Source organism: Canariomyces notabilis, assembly GCF_033297395.1.
Source record: "Canariomyces notabilis strain CBS 508.74 unplaced genomic scaffold N656scaffold_32, whole genome shotgun sequence".
In the NCBI taxonomy this organism is placed as follows: domain Eukaryota; kingdom Fungi; phylum Ascomycota; class Sordariomycetes; order Sordariales; family Chaetomiaceae; genus Canariomyces; species Canariomyces notabilis.
Window position 1 is genome coordinate 1 of NW_027041854.1, and position 13,115 is coordinate 13,115.

Sequence of the window (13,115 nt, forward strand, 5' to 3'; positions counted from 1 at the left end):
ATAAGCTCTCTCACTGTCAAAATATTGTTGCTCTTTACGTTTATCACGTATCATGCGGGACAATTCCCATGCCGATTTAAAGGCGATAAGCAATGGAGCATATGAAAGGAGCGAGGCGAAGGGGGCCATTGTACTATAGCATGAGTGATCAAATAAACTCCGCAGTCGGCGCCTCTAAGGCCAAGTTAAATATCCCATAGCCAAGGGAATAAAGTCAATTGCGGGACCTAGAAGCTAAAATCCACCAAGCTCGTAACTGGGAATGAGCAAGTTGGAATTTCTCTCAAGCCGGCTCGAGTTCTGCAGTGCCTACGTACCTGGCAGCCGTGTAGCAGTCCGACACCTAGGTCACGGTGCGGCCGTCCCATGACGCGGTAATGCAGCCTGGGCGGTTGGATTGGTGGTAGTCAATCACTCTTTATATGTGCTCTACAAGATGCTATCCTAGTCACGCTCTTTTTTTGCTTTAGGATCGTCAAAGAACCACTCAAACGCTTTCCCCTCGCCATTAATCTGGTCCACCTTAATTCTGAATCCCTTCAACTTTGTAGGGAATTCATGCTGAATTATCCCACCCGGCATGGAGTCAGCCAACATAGAATAAGTCCAGTTAACTCGTCCTTTGTCCGTAGCCCCTTCCACGACCATCTTATCCTTCAGACCACGTATTTCTGTATAGTCAACTGAACGAGCCAAGTGCCATATGTTTAGAACGATGTTTGATTCGTGAATGGTCGCCTCACAAGTCGATGGATCGTAACTGTGGTCTCTCAGACAATCCAGCAGTACTTTAGCACTCTCATCTAGGTGTTCTCGATCCTGGGAGGGATCCTGATTCACCACCTTGTTTGATATAAGTGCAAAGTAATGCTCCTTTCGCTCCGGATTGTCATTGGACTTTTCATTCGGCCAGTATAGTTCGTAGAGGGTTTTCCCAACCAAGAAATTGTGGATTCCCTTTTCCCTGCAATCCCGTATAAACCTGTCATCCTTGAATATCATGGCAAGAATAGCCTGGGAAGGTCCAGCACCTTGCGTGGGCTTGGCCTGGACGGTCTCAGAAGCCTGGGATTGCTCGGTGGGGGAGTGCTCCACAGTCTTAGACAACATTTTTGATTTTGGTTTTGGTTTTGGGCTACTCTATACTAGATCATTCCCAGTGAGAAAGAATTGGAATGACAGGTTATATAATGGTTAGATTATATAGATTCTAGTTCTCGCATTCCTAAGTATTGCTTGTAGATTTTTAGTCCTTGCCGATTTTTTCAACTTCTCGTTCAGCCATTTTTTAGGCTGACGGGGACGAAGCGTACCTACCTTGCCCAGACAACATGCAATGTCACTCGATCTACGCTTGCCAAAATGCTCAGTCACCTATGGCTCGATCTTGGTTGGGGCGCATTGGGAGAGCCACTTCTGCTAGAACACCACAGGCCATATCGATACATCACTGCCGAGAGTCAGGAATATTTAGAGCTAATCCTGCTGGTACGCGGCCCAAGACACGCAGAATGCACCTACTCGTCCTACGCCGGCAATCAAGTCCACTTGAGGCGTATTGGGCCTCCTTTGGTCTTCCTTGTTGAATGCGGTCTCCACCTTCTCCCGGCCATCACAGAATCAGAGATCACTAACCCCAGGGTACCGGAGATGGTCTCTCGGCATAAGGTTCCCGCAGTACCTATCCCAGAAATAGCTCGGCTGCTTTACTCGCGGATTTTGTCGCTCTTCAGCACTGCCCTCATTCTCATTGAGGAGGAATTTGGAGGTCTCAAAGGGGTTATACACGAGCTTGCAGCCTGGGCCGACTCCGCTCAAAACACATCTAGCCGGCACCGGCCACGTGTGCTAATTGTTACTGCCCAACGGAAGCATGACTCTAGGAGATTGGAGTGGGAGCTTACGGCAGAGATTATGGCGAATTTTAACCCCTTCCGAGAGCTTAGCTTTAAGATGGCGGAGAAGGTGTGGAGGAAGTGTTTCGAAGGAATCGAGCACGTGGGCCCACCCCAAGACATTGATGGAATCCATCGGTTGGCGCTCGCTGTCCCTTCCAAGCTCCCGTATGCCCGACTGGGCGCATGCCAGATTGCGAGGCTCCTCCGGACAGCGTTTCGGCGGTTCTCTCGCTGCCAGCAGGAGGCGCTTGGCCTGGTCGATGCTGTGCGGGTGACCCGCGATGACCCAGTGCCAATCGAGTTGCCGCTCGTCAGGGCTTTGAGAAGACGGGCCAAGGATGCTCACGAGCTGGGTGTCCTCAGCAAGCTCATCGCGTCAGCGTTAACCGTGGACGGGTATCGCCGTGGCCTGGCTGAGGTAGCGCTTCCGCCTGACGAGGTCTTCGAGGAGTTTTATTCGGCGCCTCTAAAGCGCCTGGCGGCGCAAGCCAACCTGCACGCCATATTTGATTGGGTAAAACGCCAATTTGTTGAGCTTGCAGGTGCCGCCGTCGCTGGTGCGACCGACCCGGTTGTTCACCACCGCGGGATACTCAGGAAGGTGGGCTCGCTCAGCCGAGACTGCCCGGGATTGTGTCTCTCATGCCTAGTTCGTGAGGCGTCAAGTTGGCTCTCATGTAGCCACGGCCTTTGTGATCGATGCGCTGCGCTGCACTCCCTGGAATCGGAAGGCCAATCTCTTCTTCTGCCCGCATGTGTGTTCTGCGGCGCTGTGAACAACACCCCGCTGCATGTGAAGCCGTCAACGGCGGGGGTGCGAATTTTGCACCTTGCAGGACCCGTTGAAGAGGCGCGAGGCATGGCCAGCTTCCTACGATCTCTACGATCAGCGCTTCCCAACCCACTTCATCATCACTTCGACATTGTGATCGCGAGTGGCATTGGTATGTTCTTCGCGGTGATGTTGTTCTGCAAGCGCGCGGCCGTTGAAGACTGTATCCACCACCTTCCGAACCTGGAGTGCGCCAAGGTGAGCAGGTGGGGTCTTAAGTTTGGTCAGCGCTTACGATTCCGCCACGACGAACTAATCACCAACGGTGTCCGGTTGCTCCTGCAGCACAAGCGCTCTCTGGCTAGGGAGCATCAACCCAACTTTTTCTGGCCCAAGGCTCGGCGCGACGTCGTCGTCGAATTTGACGTGAACATGCCGGGACGGCAGAGACTCGACCACATAGCCGACAGGCTGCTCGTTTCTCTCTTCTACATCGAGGTTGACGACTGCCTTTGTTCCCAGACATACCTACCGGTATCGATCAGATGCCGCCTGCCTCCGGGTCATGGTCTTCTCGATTTGTTGATGAGAGCTCGACAGAGAAATGCGCAGGTTCAGTACAGCGGGCAGAAGGCCGTTCTTTGTCCAGAAGATAGCTGGCGCGACGCAACCAGAGGGAAGCTGTTCTTGCGGCGAATTTACATTCCCATTTCGTCCCCCTCCGATATCGTGGACATTAAGATCAGTGGCCTCGGCTCAGATACTATGAGCCTGAGCAACTGCCCTTACCGGCTAGAAGCTCTTACAGACGAGTCCCCTAGGAATCTAGATGCCGGGATTGTTAACTTCAAGCCTGGGATCAAGAATACAGTAGATCGTCTAAACTTGGAATTGTATCAATTTCGTATGTAGATACAGATTTTATTAGCTTATATACTGAAGTATTCCCCCAACCGCAAAATGCCCTTTGCCTTGGCCGGTGTCGGCTGGGCCGGCGTACAAGAGTCTAGGATGAACGAGTCCAACACATCTGATTCCCCAGGCCGGAGCGAAGCTGGTGCCCGGCCCTGCCACGGTCCCGCCGTAGTTGGTTTCTGCTTGTCGCGGATCCAAGTGAACCGTTCCCTGGGGATCCTGCGGACACGATTCACTCCATCAGGCAACCCAACAAGATTCTGTCGGGACTCATATATCATGAGCTCGCCTGTTTCCTTGTTGAATATCAACCCAGCGGTCTGCGCACCATAAAGCGTATGAATCTGGTGGGCCTTCTTCATGGCATTCAACGTCCGGCCGTTCCAGGCCTTGTTCGGGTCCTTTCGCGTAGGGGGTCCCCGAGCTTGGTCCTCCCTCGTAAGAAGGTTCTCCGGGGTCGTTGTGAAGGTGGTCTTTACAGCTGGCAGGCCTTTGACCCATCCAGGCTTGGATTCGTACACGTGGAGCTCGTCGTCTTTCAATACCACCACTGCTGTTACAGCACCGAAAAGCCAGTGGATTTCATGGAATTTCTTCTGGACACCTTGCGTCCTCCCTGCCCACTTCCTGACTGGTTGCCCGGTAGTGCTTTTGGGGGCAGGCATGGTGACTGGTGGATCAACGAGCAGGACTGTTTTGGAAAAGGCAATAGAGGACTTGGATTCGCGATGGAAACTGGAACGACTGTCTCCCTTTTTAGGAGAGTTAATTTCGGGAAAACAAAACTGGTATCTGACTACCAAGGTTCTTGATAATGGGAGTTTGGAAATTATATACACATCCTTTGCACCCCCTCGGTTGCCAAAAATAGGTAGCTTGCTAGAGCCGCGCGCTACGTGAGGCGCTTCGTTCTTGCCCGAAAAGTGCTTGCGGCTCAGTGAGTAGGATAGGACGGGTTCTTTAGCGTTTCCGGTCGGTAGCTTAGCTCACGAAACCAAACGATATTTTCTTTCCTACTGTGCTGGAGGGCAAGGGCCCGGGTATCGTCCATGAAGCGCCTGGTACCGCATGCTGTCCAGTGAGATGTAAGCCAGGCACCAAAGCAAGGAGTCGGGTTTGTGACACTGACTTACCGGCAACGAGAGTCCTTCCCGGCTTTCCATTGGCGACTTTCTTTATACGGTCTGAAAGTGTCCTTGGGTCTGTTGTTGTATGCCAGTTTTTTATACTTGGTAGTTTCGGCACTTTGATGTCTTCCCTATCTGGGCGATGGGGATAGGCGACATAGACGCTAAGTAGGGATACCCGGGGTTTCTCTTGAAGGGGTGCGGTGCCTGGCCCTCTACCATCGGGTGCAGTATACAGAGTTTGAGACTCATACAGCTGCATATTGTTGGGCGTTGCATTTTGAGGTTGCGAACAAGACGCGATGTCCTTCAAAGTTTCCGCCAATGACTCGAAGTATGGTGCTGCACAGTCGTACTGGCAATTGTTGTCAAGTTTCCAGAAAAGGTCAATATTTCGCGTCATGTCGCAATAAAGTGAGACATCATCTCGCTTGCGATTCTCAATGTCATGCTTCCTTCGAGAAATGAGAGACAGGGCAAACGGCAGGACTCCAGAGATCCCTATCCCTTCAGCAGCTAGCACTACAGTTTCGAAGGAGCCCATACTAAGATCCCCCCCATAAGGACCGCCCAACCTAAGTCTAAAGTTGGATGGGAGAGGTCCTATGTTTCGGCCGATTAGGACTTCAACGTGGCGAACGGATTCGTTCTCCTCATCCGTCCACCAGGCAACTGGCACACACACGCCACTATGCTGTCCCGGTATATTGATGTAGAAGTATGTACCCGGGAGGGCCGGGATAGTAGACCCGGTATCGATGGTCAGCCGTGTTACATTCAGCCGTTCGGCCTCCTGGGTGCTCTGGACGGTCAACTTAGCAGCCCGGTAGCCGTACCACCTCAGCAACTGCAATCCTACAGAAGACATCCACAGACTTCCCGTACCAAACACTGTCAACCAGGCGAAGGAGAAAGGTGTTGACACCATCCAGAGGTGCCATCCTAAAGACACTAATATAGATAGAGATAAAAGCCTGTGGAGATTTAGAAACAAAGTGTACGGAAGTTTGGACACCCGAGATTTCCAGTTGGCCATCGACTGGATTAACGAAAGAGTAAGACACAGGCATATGACGCCAAAAAGGACGCCTCCAGATAGTGTTTGAAGCTTGTCGACGCTTCTATTTCTTAGCGTGAGAACGGAATGCACAATGGAAAGTGCTACAACTGCTGTAGCCACCCACTGATGTGCTAGGTAGTACTCCCGCGGGGAGATACCTAGACTATCAGCGATTAGACTTGTCCTCCCCCCAAGAAATAACAGAACGAGGTTAACGATGGCAAATAATGGGGAAGACGAGAGCCCCTCAAAACGCAAAGCCGTTGCATTTGCTGCGAGATAGAGGAGTATAGCACCAAGCTCAGGTACTGTTTTGTTTATGAAAGGAAGCTGTATCTGGACGAAGTACGTAAATGCAAATCTGGAATAGGGTAAGAACCTGCTAAGGCCATATAGAAGAACCCATAAGACCAAGAAGGACCAGAGGGCGATGGCGAAGTACAGGTGAATATCCATGGTAAATGATCTGATTTGTAGGCTGTTAGGAACTGCAAATGCCGGCGCTTTATACAGCGCTTTATAATTAAACAGAAATAGTCCGAAACGACAGTGAGGAACCCAGTTAGGGCTTTTCGATATCTAGAAATGGGGTGAGCTTATAATTACCATTTGGGACGGTTCTGTAGGAACTCTGGTCCATTGCAGTAGGTGGCAGAGGTCCATTGCAGTAGGTGGCACCATGGCGTCGGAAGAGTTTCTCCTCGGCCGATGCCAAGTACGGCTACAGGATATCGAAATTGACCCTGACTACTGCCGTGACAGAATTGACGCCGCAGTAGCCAGTCTGACGTCGGTCTTCGAAGATCCAAACAAGTTCAACCCACATGCTGAAATCCATCAATTCCCAATCGTAACAAATCTCGAGGAGCTGAAACAGCTGTTGGACGACTCGGGTGTCTCTCACCCTAGTTTCACAGAGTCACAGCTACATACGCCATACCCTAGACTTACGTCTCTTCATAGGAAACTCCGATGCATTCATGGAAGGCAAAGGTACGAAGCTGCCATCGGTAGCCAAAAGCTCGGCCCCAATACTTGGTGGACTGTGAAGCTCTATTGTCTGCCGGAAGGGGTCGATCCACGTATACTTTTGCATGAGGAGGTCGAGCAGGATCACTACCAGACGAAGTACAACGACGGCCATATCTTTTGTGCCGTTCTTTACTGGCACGAGAAAGGGGACTTGCGTAGAGTTGACAGCTGGCGGAAGAAGCTTTCGGAAAGCAAACAGAAAAGTCTAGACATTTTGATGAAGCTCACACGAGTGAAAGAGAGGCTCGGGAAACTCCGGGTATTCCACGGTCTCCTTCACGGGTTGAAGCTGGGAAATGTCGAAAAAATAGTAAACTCCCACGCGGTGCCGCAGATCTGTCGCAACCTCGATAGGATCTATGAAGTCTGGAATGACATTACACTAGGAGAGCCCAGGGTTCAGCGTGCAACGAGCGTGACTACTGTTCAACGGCTTCAGATGCTCGCGCCATCAGCGAGCTTTGCAGATAGACACACGGTACAGGAGCTTATGAGAACTGGACAAGTGTTCCATACACTGAGAGACTCGGATTTACGAGCACAAATCCAGCAACGCATACTTCAGATCAAGGGCCTTATCCCAAGCGTCGAGAGTTTCCACGAGAATATGAAATATCTGCACATCGTCAATCACGTCATTAGATCCAATCTGAGTGTGACTCCAGGGAAGGGCGAGTCAATATCGGAAGCAATGAGCAGCATGTGGACGCGTCTCGACGCCTGCCTGGTGGAGTATGCAGATGGTCAGTTCATAAGGGCTGCTCGGCCGCCTAGCCAAGACTTATCATACATTATGGTGGTAGCTGCGGCGATGCGGGGTTTTCCGCGGCTTTGCAATGGAGATTGTATGGGCCCTCGTTGCGAAGCAGGTGGAAGGCGTACCCCAGCCGTCAGAGACCAGGCGGCGGTCGATCGTTTCCGTGCCCTAGCCCGCAAAGTTGGGTATTCTGTAGCCACAACGGTGCAGCCCTTACCGCCAGTAGTAGTCGCAGAACCGCCCGCTACTGAGCCGGCTGAAGGGCCGGTAGAAAGGAGATGGAACCGGCCCTATGCAGATTCAGCTCGATTTTGCGCCTCCAGGCTCTTCCTGCCCGAACTTCTAGAAGACAAGCCAATCGAAGCCTATCCCGGAACTTTGTTTGTTCAGAGAGATTTTATTCGCTCGTTCTTTGGCGAGATTCCTGATCTCGGAGCAGTAGCCCGGCTTCCCCCCCAGCTTCCTGAGCCGCATGTGCAGCCCTTAACTCTGATATCAGATCCACCAAATCTCAGGCCCAGCGCAGACGGCACCCAGCCAAGTATTCGTCGATCCCCTGAGCCACATTTGCAACCCTTTACTACTAGACCAGATCTGCATCAATCTACACCCAGCATAGAGAGCCAGTCGGATTCTCGTCTCCTAGACCCCGGAGTTCATGACATTCCTGTTCGTCTCGAAAACCGAAGACGTCAAGGTTGGGGGCCGACGGATTTCACCTGTTTTACATGGCCGGCAGACCAAGATCCTGAATCTGAAGCATTCAGTCTCCCACGGCTATCAAATTCCTCCGAAACTAGCACCTTTCCAGAGTCGCTACGATCTAGCCAGTCGAGCCAATCAGTTTCTGAAGGCTCTAGGGCATTTATATCGCCATTTGGGCCGTTGAGTATCGCCGGACTTTCCACCACTTCATCTGCAAGATGGCGGAGCATCAACTCATTTTCAGCACGCCCCACCTCCTCAAGATCATACTCCAGGCTATCTAGCCCGGCACGTTCGGTGGGCCGCTCAAACGTAAGCTCTAGGCTACTGTCAAGCTCACCCCGCTCTATACATGTAGGCCACTCGATGAGTTTTACGCTATCGAATTCAGCGCGTTCTTCTGGTATCTCGATGAGTTCCAGACCGCCAAACACTCCCCAATCCATGCTTCAGTCGAGGAGCTCTAGGTTGTCGAGTGCGTTACGTTCTAGGAGTTCGATTAGAAGACTGCCCCAGCCTATATTCTCTTCGACTCAATCGCATTCCAACTCGACTACTCACTCCTCAGGCTTCTTTTCCGACTATAGTGCTACGGACTAGGCCCTATAGGTAGGCTCGGCACCGCCAGGACCAGCGCTCCACCGCTCTATGTATCTACTATTTCACTTGCCTATTCCATTAGCCTAGTATGTCCAGTATTGGTTTATTTAACTATGCTGGCTACCTACTTAGTTGTCCTTATTAAGGTATTATTACACCCGCTAAGTACAACGGAGGCAGGGGTCGACCACCGGCACAGCCAGTCCATGTGATGTTTAACATACCTATCCTTCCAGGTTGATTAACTTCTTCATGTCACTTAGCTCTCTCTCTACCTTGCAACACAACGTCGCCAATTACTAAACATAGGTAGGTAGCGATAATGAAAAGAAATAAAGAGACAGTATAAGGTGATTAGGTACAGTACCCCTACTTAGGTAGTTACATACAGCGCCACTCAGTGAAGTTTACTCTTCGCCAACAGCCTCTCGGACCTGCGAGGCTTTGGGGGCTCAACGTCTTCTTCCATAGCATCCCTCTTGCGCTTGCGGCTGGGTTTCGGAGCGGGTGAAGGTGGATTCTGGCTGTCCAGTTCGTCCAGCCTGTTCTCAAGCAACGCAATGAAGTCGGGGCTAGTAAGACGGTCGTCTCGCGGTGCAGCATCAAGGTCCTGCCAGGGCGTCTCGGGGTGTCCAATCGAAGGTGTTAGCTGGGGTGTCTGCGAAGAAGTGGCCTCAGGCTTCAAAAACAGATGCCGTGGTGGGAGTGGCTGGGGGTGCTGTAGGTGGTCCCACGAAAGCGGCGCGAGCTGCGTTTCCGGCCCAAACTTGACACTGTATTCCTCAGGTGCGAGGCAGAGTGTAATCGGATGATGGCACGCCTTGACAAAGAAATCTGTGTATACATGGTTGAAGGGACCGCCATTAACGAGGCCGATATAGAAACCTATGCGCCAGGCGCTATTGACGTTGCCACAGACGGAAACCATGGAGTCCCGTGTCTTTTCGTACCACTCCGAGATCTTGCCCTCTTTGTCTGTGAAGCCCACGTAAGAGACCTGGGAGTTTTGAAGTTCATCCAGTGTGATATAGAGTCCCGCGATAGGGGTCTTGTCAAAAAAGAGAGCCTGGCAGACGATAGCAGCAGACATTGTGTTGAGATCCTCAGGCCGGGCTAGGGAGAGAGAACGAAGGATTGAATGCCAGTCTATAGAGGATGAAGGAATAGCGACAGATATCCACTGCTTCGACATTCTCAACCAATATATATAGTGTGATTCTATTGTGTTACTATACTTAGTCCGGCGGCTACAGTCGGGTGTTAACGCCCAGCCGATGCATGTTTGCTTGAAGCTACTTCTCTAGATTTGGAAAGCTCTTTCTAGATAAAGCCAATTTTAATTTCCTGTGGAGATTCCTCTTCGAAATGGCTGTACACCGACTCCCTTTCTGGATCTGATACTGTGGTCTTATAACGCTGAAATGCGCTGATGATTAGCTCCGCCATCTCTGCGACAAGATTGTCGCGTCGCTTCAGCTCCTCGCTATAGCGCTCCATCCTCTCTTGCAAGGGTTTCTTTTCTTGCATCTCTTCTCGAAGAGCGTTCTCGAACTTTTTGACCTGTTGTAACAAGCTCTGGTTTAGAAGCCGGAGCTGCTCGTTCTCCTGTTCTAACAGGCGTGTATACGCATCTCCAGGACGACTCCTGCATTGCGTTTGTAGGCCCGCAAGCGGCGTCGGAGGTAGTTCCTTTCCACGCTCTTGCTGCATGGTGTGGACGGGATCTTAGTGTAGGGCGATATTCGATAAGTACTAGTATCTAATATAATAACTATAATCTAGATTGTATCGCGCCCCTGAAACGTTCGCGTGACGTCCATAGAGAAACTCTTCAAGTCGGCTGCTAGAGTATTTGTAGACTCCAGGATCTTACCCGAGATTTCGGAAATCCGCGTAATGTCTTTCTTGACTGTCTCTAACCGGCCATCTCTTTCCTGATCCCTATCCAGCCGATCAAGACGACGCTCCAACCTCGAGTTCCGAATCAACTCATGTAGCAAGGTCTCGATCTTAAGAGAGAGGTTATCTATTTTGAAAGCAAGGCTGTCGAGGCTTCTTACACCGTTAGATCCTGTCGTCAAATTGAGCTGGGGCGCTTACCTTTTGCAGTTTGAACAGCCAAAATCCATCACTGGAGCAGGCATTTGGGCAGAGTGCTGAGCAGAGCCTGAGCCGGGGATCATATAGTCGTCTGTCAAGTTCTCAAACATCTGTAGTGGCTCCATGCTGTTGTAGCTCGCTCGCGTGGTTCAGGTCGTCTTCGGTTCCTGCCTCTGGGATGCCTGGCGCGCCCTCCCTTATACTCGTTTTCCCTTGCGCTGAACTCAATTCTGACATCTGACTTCAGATAGCAAGACAGCAGTTTCCAATCTCTGCTCCTGGCCCAGGAGGTATAAATGTCCCAGGTTATTGGCAAATAACAGCGCTTGAATAGGACCAACCCAACCCTAGAACGCAAAATGTGGCTATTTCTTGTTTTTTACATGGCGCTAGCCGCCCGGGCTGCTATGCATAACCCATGTCTCCTGAACCCCCCTGTCCAGATATCCGCCGGCTCCGCTGTAAGCGCCGTGTGAGTATCATTCACCTCGTTTAGCCATTGATTCTAACGCGCGTCAAGCATCAATCTTGAGAGCAATTGCGAAGCGACCCTGATTTTTGCGAACGATTTTCCGGACATTGTCTTCAGTTTTGAATATAGCATTTGTCCACAACTATCTATCTTAGAAATGACTATACCACCACAGGTACCAAACGGAGATGCAAACATTGTTTGGTAATGTCTATTGGATAGTATATTTCTAATATCTAGTTTATAACTAACTTCGATACCTAGGCGATGTGCCGGGCAGGAAGTGCAATCCTGCTTTCAAGCCAATATAACAAATGGATCCGACGACCCATGGAACATTCTATATAGACAGAACGGCACAGTTGGCTGCTTAAACGTCCTTTCGTCGCCAGTTACAACCCTTGTTACAACGGGTGCAGGTAGTACAACAGCCGTAGAGACACGCACGAAAGAGACGTATACTGTCAGGATCAACACCTTACAGCCACCAGCTCGGTCATCCAATCCCTTCACCTCGACTTCCACATGGCTCCATACCCCCTCGACCCATACATGGACCGCATTGGAGACCTCTCCACCCCTAGCGTCCACCTCGCAGACCTCCACCCTCTCAACGTCCACCCCGGTGCGGCCAGTGATCGCGAAGGCTGCAAAGAATTTACCACAGTCCTGCTTCGCCATGGCAGCCGTTCTAGCAACAGTAGCGTATACATAGGTAGACTTAGGTACCTTAGATTATTGACGTAGTTCAAGTTGACTCCTAAATCACACTGTCCCAGAGTTAAGGCACTCTAGCGTATAAGCGCCGTAGCTGATTTCGCGCCTGAATCTGCACGGCTGTGAAACTCACTGTTTAAGCGCTGCTTGACATATATCACCAACATCACTAACACATCGACGTTACAGGGCCGAACCTTTCTCTTGGTAGGTACTATATATAGCCGGCATACTGGCATGCGCTGCACGTCATGTGACTTCCACAATGTGGTTTAACTGCCTATAAATCTTGGGTATCGCTGGAGTTCAACGGTCAGCCTGTCACTTGGAGTGCTTGAAGATACCCACTTAACTTCTATGACCGTTCCCTCGAAGCATAATGGCAGACTACATTACATACCTCGAAAATCTCATCCTTAGAGAAAAGGAGCTGAGACTGGCGTTTGAGGAGTATTGCTCCTTGCTCAAAGCCCAAGTATATTCGCTCTCTATTCAATTGCAACAGGAGCAACTAAATAATATGTCTCTTCGACATATGGTAATACCAATCCTCTGTCTCGGTAGAGAGCGGCTTACGAACCCTATAGGTACCTCTTCCTGTCTTTGAACTCGATCCCTTGGCAGCGGAGTTCCAGCCGGGCCCGAGTTATGCACAAGTCGAAGACCTCGCTCTTGAGCCCGGGGAGCGGGACGAGCGGGTTTCTTCCACACCACGCTTGGAGGGGACCCAGAACGAGCTGCAGGAAGAGGAGTCAAATACACAGGGACGTGATACGCAGGGAAGTGGAGAGCAGGGAAGTGGGGAAGGGGAGACTGCGACGAGGAAGATTGAAGACGGACCGGATTCAGCCTGGATAAGAGAAGTTCTCCATCGAAGCGAGACAATGTGACAAGCTACTTAGTCTAGTAATCAAGGGTCAAGTGTAAGGTATTTGATAGGTTATTCCTGATCCCTAGTTC

The 13,115-nt window shown here is 50.9% G+C and overlaps 4 protein-coding genes across 4 annotated transcripts; all 4 read right to left on the minus strand.

Annotated features, from left to right (window-relative positions):
* Positions 1-3,586: 3,586 nt before the first annotated feature.
* Positions 3,587-4,360, minus strand: N656DRAFT_784122 (uncharacterized protein). Its single transcript, XM_064816093.1, has one exon. It carries the CDS (start codon positions 4,248-4,250, stop codon positions 3,600-3,602), a length of 651 nt encoding a protein of 216 aa, XP_064665941.1. The 5' UTR covers positions 4,251-4,360; the 3' UTR covers positions 3,587-3,599.
* Positions 4,361-8,956: 4,596 nt separating this feature from the next.
* N656DRAFT_426547 (uncharacterized protein) lies at positions 8,957-10,011 on the minus strand. The gene has a single exon (XM_064809615.1). The coding sequence runs from the start codon at positions 9,954-9,956 to the stop codon at positions 9,264-9,266; it is 693 nt and encodes a 230-aa protein (XP_064665942.1). The 5' UTR covers positions 9,957-10,011; the 3' UTR covers positions 8,957-9,263.
* Positions 10,012-10,186: 175 nt separating this feature from the next.
* N656DRAFT_801765 (uncharacterized protein) lies at positions 10,187-10,576 on the minus strand (the record flags this gene model as incomplete). The annotated part of the gene is made up of 1 exon (XM_064818162.1): positions 10,187-10,576. The coding sequence occupies one exon, from the start codon at positions 10,574-10,576 to the stop codon at positions 10,187-10,189; it is 390 nt and encodes a 129-aa protein (XP_064665943.1).
* Positions 10,577-10,640: 64 nt separating this feature from the next.
* N656DRAFT_784123 (uncharacterized protein) lies at positions 10,641-11,289 on the minus strand. The gene is made up of 2 exons (XM_064816094.1): positions 10,967-11,289; positions 10,641-10,918 (listed from the first exon to the last, which is right to left on the minus strand). The coding sequence occupies exons 1-2, from the start codon at positions 11,089-11,091 to the stop codon at positions 10,645-10,647; spliced, it is 399 nt and encodes a 132-aa protein (XP_064665944.1). The 5' UTR covers positions 11,092-11,289; the 3' UTR covers positions 10,641-10,644.
* Positions 11,290-13,115: the final 1,826 nt, after the last annotated feature.